We start from the raw sequence: 7,103 nt of genomic DNA, 5'->3' as shown, positions 1-7,103 counted from the left end.
GCTCCCAAAAGTTTTTTTGGACCTATTCAATAGGATATATGGGGGGGTACATGCCCTCCCCATGGAAAAAAGTCTATAAAACATTCCTTCCCAAACCTGGCAAGGGTGCTTCCACACCCGGAAATTATAGCCCCAATTTTCCCCCCCAGTTGCATCGCAAGCTGATGGAAAAATGGGAAATTCAGGTTTACTGGCGCTAGAAAAAGGGAAAAAGTGCTGATCCATATCAATTGGGTTTAGAAGATTTAGATCGACCCCAAAATGCCCCCTTTTAAGGATGGAAACTGCTATACAGAATTCCCCGCACAGCGACGTAAAGTTAGCAGTCTTTTTTTGACCTTGAAAAAGGGTTATGATACCATTGGAAGCATGGCATACTCAAGAAGTTGTATGCATTGGTTTTAAAAGGGCATTACCTACCTTCATACAAAACTTCCTTGTACAGGAAATTTAAAGTTCGGGGGGGAAACAGTTTTTTTTACCTGGAAGAACGGAAGGGTCCCCAAGGGAGTGTCTTAAGTGGACCCCTTTTTTGCCCTTGCTTAAATGACATTGTAAAAGGTTTTTCCCAAATTCTGTCTCATGAAACGATGTGGATGACTTTACACTGTCTGCTCAGGAGGGAAACTTCAGGGTGTGCAAGGACACAGCAGGCGCAGTAAATCAGGTTGTACAGTGGACAACATATCAGGGGTTTAAATTTTTCCCCAAACAAGACCGGCTATACTTCCCCAAACGAGGAAAAAATTCCCCCCTTCCCTCTATTTAGGACAAACCCTGAAATTTGTCCAAAAGGTGAAGTACTTGGGTCTATTTTTTATTCAAGATTACTGGGGGCCTCACATCAAACAGTTGAAAAAAGGGACAAAAAACTAGTATTTTGGGGTTTTTTTCACACTATCTTGGGTGCAGACCGCACAACGTCTGCGGCTTTACGACGCTTATTCGTAGAAACTTTATTAGGATGTAATTTTTTTCATCTGCAACTCCCACGTTTACGGATGTTAGACTCGGTTATAATGAAGCTCTCAGAACGTACTGGGGGTTTAGGTCTTCCCCGTGGAGTCCCGTATGCGAAGTGGAGAACCCCCCTCTTTTATTACCGAGAATAATGAACTGATTTACTACACGAGACTACAAAAGGGTTTCCGGATCTCCTACATCCAAATTTGGTTTCAACCCCCTGGGATAGCCGTCCATGGTAGGAAATGAGGAATCTTGGGGAAAATCTTAATTTTTAAAACTCTCTAAGGTTCGGCTGTTGGAATTTCCCCCCCTTTTCCCCCTTTGGGCTAAACAAGTCGAGCTGGATTTGTCGGAATTTGGGAAAAGGGGAGAGATCCCCAAGAAAAGTCCGAGAGAAATTTCTTCAGCACATTTCAAATACCGGGGATCAGAGCAATTTATACAGTGGGTTCGAAAACTGTAAAGGCGTGGGTTTTTTCAGCATGAGAGAAGGAAGACTGATTGGCAGTCTTTTTCTAGCAGCCCCGATCTTCACTGCAGAGTTACATGCCATCCTTCAGCAGTTTAAAATGACTGAGATTTACGAACCATTTGTTGGATATATTGTGACTTCGTAGGCCCTTTAAGCAATCAAAAGCTTTAAAAACATCACATCCGTAGTGAGGGAGATTCAAGATTGGTTGCAAAAGAGTTAACACGTAAAAGATAACTCTATTTTGGGTGCCAGCGCATGTTGGTATCAGTGGAAAAAGCGGTGAGCAGCAGCTGCCAAGGGAGTGTGCTCAGCCTTGTGATGCTGTTTTCCCTCCCACCCACCCACCTGAAAACCCGCATCAGAGTTGTCTTGTGATAAAGTAGGGAAAAAAAAGGAGGGTACCCCCAGAAAAAAACTGCGAGACTAGAGATGACCTTGGGAGTTGGGACTAGCATCCATCCCAACGAAAAGTGGAAGTTGTATTAACAAGACAAAAAATCGGGCACACAAGACGATCATGGGCAGATGGCAAAAAAAGAAGCACTTTTTAAGGATGCCCAAAAGCCTTTAAAGATCGCAATGTAGTGGAAAAGTGCAAAATTCTCAGACCAAAGACGTATGTACTTGTCCCCCCAATCACTGAAAAAGTATTGGGGGGAAAATTTTGAAAGAGGGTTATTCTTTCCCTTTGGGGGACTAATATTTTCAAAAAACTAATTATCATAAAGTTTATGCAATATTTTAGCCTTTGGCATAATAAATTAGGTTTTTTATTTTTTAAATTTTTTATTTTTATTTGTAAGATATTTTTTATAAATTTTTTAAAAATTTTTTAAAAATTTTAATTTTTCTAGTTAACAAGGATTCACCCCTAATGACCTTTGCTGTTGACGCGGCAGATAATTTTTAAAAAATCAAACAATCAAACCACAGAGACAAAGACCCCCTAGGTAGCAAAAATAATAATAGTGACGAAAAAAGAAAGGTAAAAATAGTGTAACAATGATCATAGTAACAAAGTTTACAAATAATAAATAAAATTAATAGCAAAAATAAAAAGAAGATGTAAAAAAATAAACATCATAAAAATATTAAAAAAATGACAATATTATTTTTTTAAATTAGATTTTGTCAAATTTCGACTTCCCAGTTTTTTTTACTTTTACTACTTTTCATTTAAATGGACAGTATTATTGTCATCGTATTTTTATTATTATCATTTCCGTATTAAATTTCGGTATCTCATTTTTGTTTTTATGACTATCATTTCTGTAATTTTTATTTAATTTTTTTTTGCTACTTTATAATGATAATACAATGTGATATTTATTAATGATGTAATAAGGATAATAAAATAAAAAAAATGATAAAACAATAAAAATAAAGTAAGAGATAATGATAATAAAAAATAATAATAATAAATAATAAAAATGATAATAATAATAATTATAATAGTAATAAAAAAATAATTATAATATATAATAATAAAGACAATGCATGACAAGACAATGCAATGACAATGAAAAGCAATGACAATGACAATGCAAGCAAGAAAGATAAGAAATGATAAGATAATATAATATTAGAAATAATAAAAACAATCAAATAATAATATAATGATAAAAAATAATAACAGCAACAAGAACAATAATAATAAAAATAATAAAACTTTAATAATAAAAATAATAAAATAAAAGGCCCTTGCAAAGCCCCGGGAAAAAGAGGCTTTTTTTGAGGAATCACCCCGAACCCATGGGCCGACGACTTCTCATAGCCATCGTTCGCAGCCTTTTCGCATGAAGGGGGGGCCCGCCTAATCGCTATCTTTTTTTATTATGATTGATTCTTTTTTCTCATATCAGGTACATATTAAATGGGTTTTATCCAAAAATTTTGTTGTGATCGGAAAAATAAATAAAGCGAAAAAAAAAAATCAAAAAAAAATGAAAGGACTACGACTTGAAAAAAAAATTCAATTACTCACTTCATACCCCAAACTGGAGTGCACCCGTTTTTTTAATTTTCCCTCACATTTTTGAGAGAAAAAAAAATAAAACCCAAAAAATCGAAAAAGATACCCACACACCTCAGACTTTCGTCCATTTACAAAATTTCCAAAAAAAAAAAATCCGTGTCACCAGATTTTAGAAGAAAGATTTTTCTTCAAATGCCGAAAACCCCCTGTAAATTTGGGGAAATAGCGGCGGGGAAAAAAGAAAAAGAAGTGTGAAAAAAATAGTTTCGAGAAAAACGCCTTTGAATGCGCCCTCTGTCGCGTTCGAAGGACGTCCCTAATAAAGTTGCCCCCGTAAAGTCCGGGGTAACAGTGGTAACGGTCGGCCTCTCTCCGAGGGGTCGGCGGTCGAGCCCCCCAGGCGCGAGAAGTGCAACTTCCCCGAGGTTACTGCTGGGCTGGGGCCCCCGGCGGGTAAGAACTAGGTTCAGCCGAGTCAGCCCAGTGGCACACGTGAGGATCACATTAGTGACACAGGCCGGGCCCCCTCATGGCATAGCCCGGGGAGGCTAAACTTCGCATATCGGACTTATCCTTAAACCCCCGTAAAAAAAAAAAGAACAACATAATTTCTACTTTCAAGCGAGATTAAAAATTTAATTTTGAGGAAGATTTTTCTTTTAAAAACCGAAACCCCCTGTAAAACGGTGAAATAGCGGGGGAGAAAAAGAAAAAGAAGTGTGAAAAAAAAAAGTTTCGAGAAAAAAAAGCTTTTAATGCGCGCCTCGTGCGCATTCGAAAGGGCGTCCGTAATAAAGTTACCTCCCTAAAGCCTCCGGGGTAGTACGTGGTAACGTGTCGGCCTCTCATCCGAGGGGGGGCGGTTCGAGCCCCGCCCAGGTGCGAGAAATTGAATTGTCGCCCCCAGGTTACTGCTGTGGCCGGGCACCACGGGGGTAAGGCCCGGTTCAGCCGAGTTAGCACCACTGCACCGTAGCGAGTCGGTTAGTCGACACAGACCAGGTCCCCTCAGGGCATGCCGGGAGGCTAAATTTCGTATCGGAATCCTTACCTCCGAAAAAATTTAAAAGACAAAAAAATTTTGCCTACTTACAAGTCGGTTTTAAAAAGAACACTTACCCAGACTCTACATACGAAGAGGGATAAATAGATCGGTTTCATTTACTGAAATAGTATGAGAACATGAAGCCTCCACACCACGGAAAGGTGATCCCATGTTTAAAGGGTCCCCCCTCTTTTTCTTACGAGAGTATACTGCCGTTTTTTCTGACTGGGCTACTTAAAGGTATGCAACAACCCCTTTTCTTGCTAGCCTTTTACCAGGGTCTTTGTTGCAAAAAAGTCAAAGTGAATAAGTAAAATGTTTGAAAGCGAATCCCCAGAGCGCAACGAGATGACAGAGGCAACAAGATACAATTTTTCTTGGATGACTTTATCTGGGCACTGAGGTCTTGGTGATAAAAAATCTGTGTTTAAAAGAGTTGCCTATTAGAGATTATTCTCTCCTCTTAAAGAACAATGATAAAAATTTGCCTAAAAACCTAAAATCGATACAGAATGTCGCGACACATACATTATGGGCGCGCGCTTATATTAGGGGTATGCATAATATGCTGTATCTTCTTTTTTTTGCATTTTTCGAAACCCCAAACTTCTGGAAGTACAGAGAATTTTGCCAGAATAACTTTTTTTTTTCAAATATTTTCGATTTGTCAAAAAATTGACGTCTAGAAAAACGCAATATTTCGCTGAGATATTTTTGCCCACAAATGCGATTTTGGCGTAAAAATCTCTTTCACGTCACGTTACTAACACAGTAGGAGCAATAAAAGAACGAGACAAAAGCGTGCTCAAAAAACATTAACGAAACAACTAGTGTGACCTTTACTGCCGGGGGGCATATTATCATATTATTAAAAAAATTTATCATTTTTAAAAGCATTTTTTCTTTATTTTTTTACTGTGAAAATTATTTTATACTGGTTATTTTCCACATATCTATTATCATTTTATTTATTTCATTATAATTATTATCTTTGTCTTTTTAAAATTTATATTACTCATTATCTTTTTGTTATCTTTAATCTAATTATCTTTTTGTAAAAATTTAAATTTTTAATTATTCCCCAAAATCATCAAAATCATCATATTTGTTTTTTTTCATGTTCTCTGAAAAATTTTTATTATACATAATATATACAATTGGTTCTGTCTAAAAAAGCTCTGCTAGACGAAAACTAACTTCCCTCCCGGAAGAAGACCGGATAAAAAATTTGCTTCTCTCCCTCACGGATGAAATAGTCTGTGGTTGGCTTTTTTAGAGGATAGGGAAATCATGGAACAGGTCAGGACCCCCCTTCTCTCACTGGGTGAAACAGCCTTTGGGTGTTTTAGAGAGAAAAGTACCACTTTAAAACCCCTCCTGCCATGGAAAATTGCCGGAAAAAAATTAGCTTCCTCCCCACTGTGATGAAAAAGTCTGTGGTTGGTGTTTCGAGGGTGAAGGAAAATTACTGAAAAGGTGCAGGACCCCCTCTTCTCTCACTGAGGGAAACAGCCTTTGGGTGTTCAGAGAGAAGGGATTCATTTTGAAAAAAAGGGACAGGTCCTCTTGAGGGATGGAGAGGAATGCCTAAAAAAGGAAAGGCTCCCCTCCTCAAGGGGGGGCAAAAGTGTTCCCCAATAATGGTCCCGTAGGTGGAAAGGCATCCCCCCCTTGGGCTCCACCCCCAGGTTCCACCCTGGGGGAGCCAGAGGCAGCTTGTGCGTGGCAGCCCCGTGCATGGGAGACGGGATCCCGGAGGTTGAGCGATGCCGGAATGAGACCCCCTCGGCTAGCAACCGCCCTTTTGGGCCTCTATTCCCGGGAAGACAGGCGGGCCCGATTGTGGCCGGTAGGTCAAAACGGCGGTCTCCCCGGGAGGGGCAAACTCAGCTGCCGGGTACTCACACTGTCCCTGAGTCCGGTGCAAAAGGTAATTGGCTGGGTTTTCCATCTCACCCCGTTGCTGTTAGACATTGTTTTTAACACTCAGCTTCCCCTTGTTTGGGCTCCGTGGTGGGTTGGGCGTGGAAAAAAAAATAAAAAACCCCCCCAGAAATGCTAATGTTTACGATCCCCTGCAAGGCCCAGACCACGGGAGCCACCCTGAAGCCATTTTGCCTCCGGGGGGCAAAAGAAAACCCCCGGGACAGGAGACACTGTCACCCTGCTCCAAGAGGTGGACAAGACAGAAAAAAACCCGCAAAAAATGTCTGTCCCCAGGTTTTCCAAAAAGATGACTCGGTGCTGGCCCTCCAGGCCAGACCCCGGGGAGGAAGGTTCTGAGTACCCCTCAGACGCCCCCCCGACCGAAACGGCAGCCCAGCGGAAAAAACCCAAACGCGGGCCCCCTGAGCAAGCCCCAAAGCCCAAAGGGGGGTCCGAAACGCCGAGGCCGGGACCGACTCGAGGGGGAGTCGGACCCCCCAAGGGGTTTCCCCAGTTCAAGGTACCCGCAAACCCGAAGGGGTTCGACCCTGCCTACCAAAAGGTAGGGGCATTGGAGAGCCAACCAAAAATCCGGTTTTTCAATGGGTTTCACGGTTAGAGCATGATCATCATGCCCCAAAAATCAAGCCCCCTTTTTTCCTGCAGGAAAAAAAAAGGAGTAAAAAAAGGGAGGAAAGTAAAACCTTTCACCACTG

General features: G+C 40.7%; 1 protein-coding gene across 1 annotated transcript; it reads left to right on the top strand.

Annotated features, from left to right (window-relative positions):
• Nucleotides 1–1,019: 1,019 nt before the first annotated feature.
• Nucleotides 1,020–6,949, top strand: LOC119571192 (basic salivary proline-rich protein 2-like; the record flags this gene model as incomplete). The annotated part of the gene is made up of 4 exons (XM_037918608.1): nucleotides 1,020–1,069; nucleotides 6,150–6,391; nucleotides 6,544–6,637; nucleotides 6,718–6,949. Coding segments are annotated over exons 1-4 (618 nt in total), but the record flags the coding sequence as incomplete, so codon positions are not given.
• Between the last annotated feature and the right edge of the window lie 154 nt (nucleotides 6,950–7,103).

This window comes from Penaeus monodon, unplaced genomic scaffold, assembly GCF_015228065.2.
Source record: "Penaeus monodon isolate SGIC_2016 unplaced genomic scaffold, NSTDA_Pmon_1 PmonScaffold_5414, whole genome shotgun sequence".
Lineage (NCBI taxonomy): Eukaryota > Metazoa > Arthropoda > Malacostraca > Decapoda > Penaeidae > Penaeus > Penaeus monodon.
The sequence above is the reverse complement of the archived record's forward strand: the minus strand, read 5'-3'. Positions and strand labels throughout refer to the sequence as shown.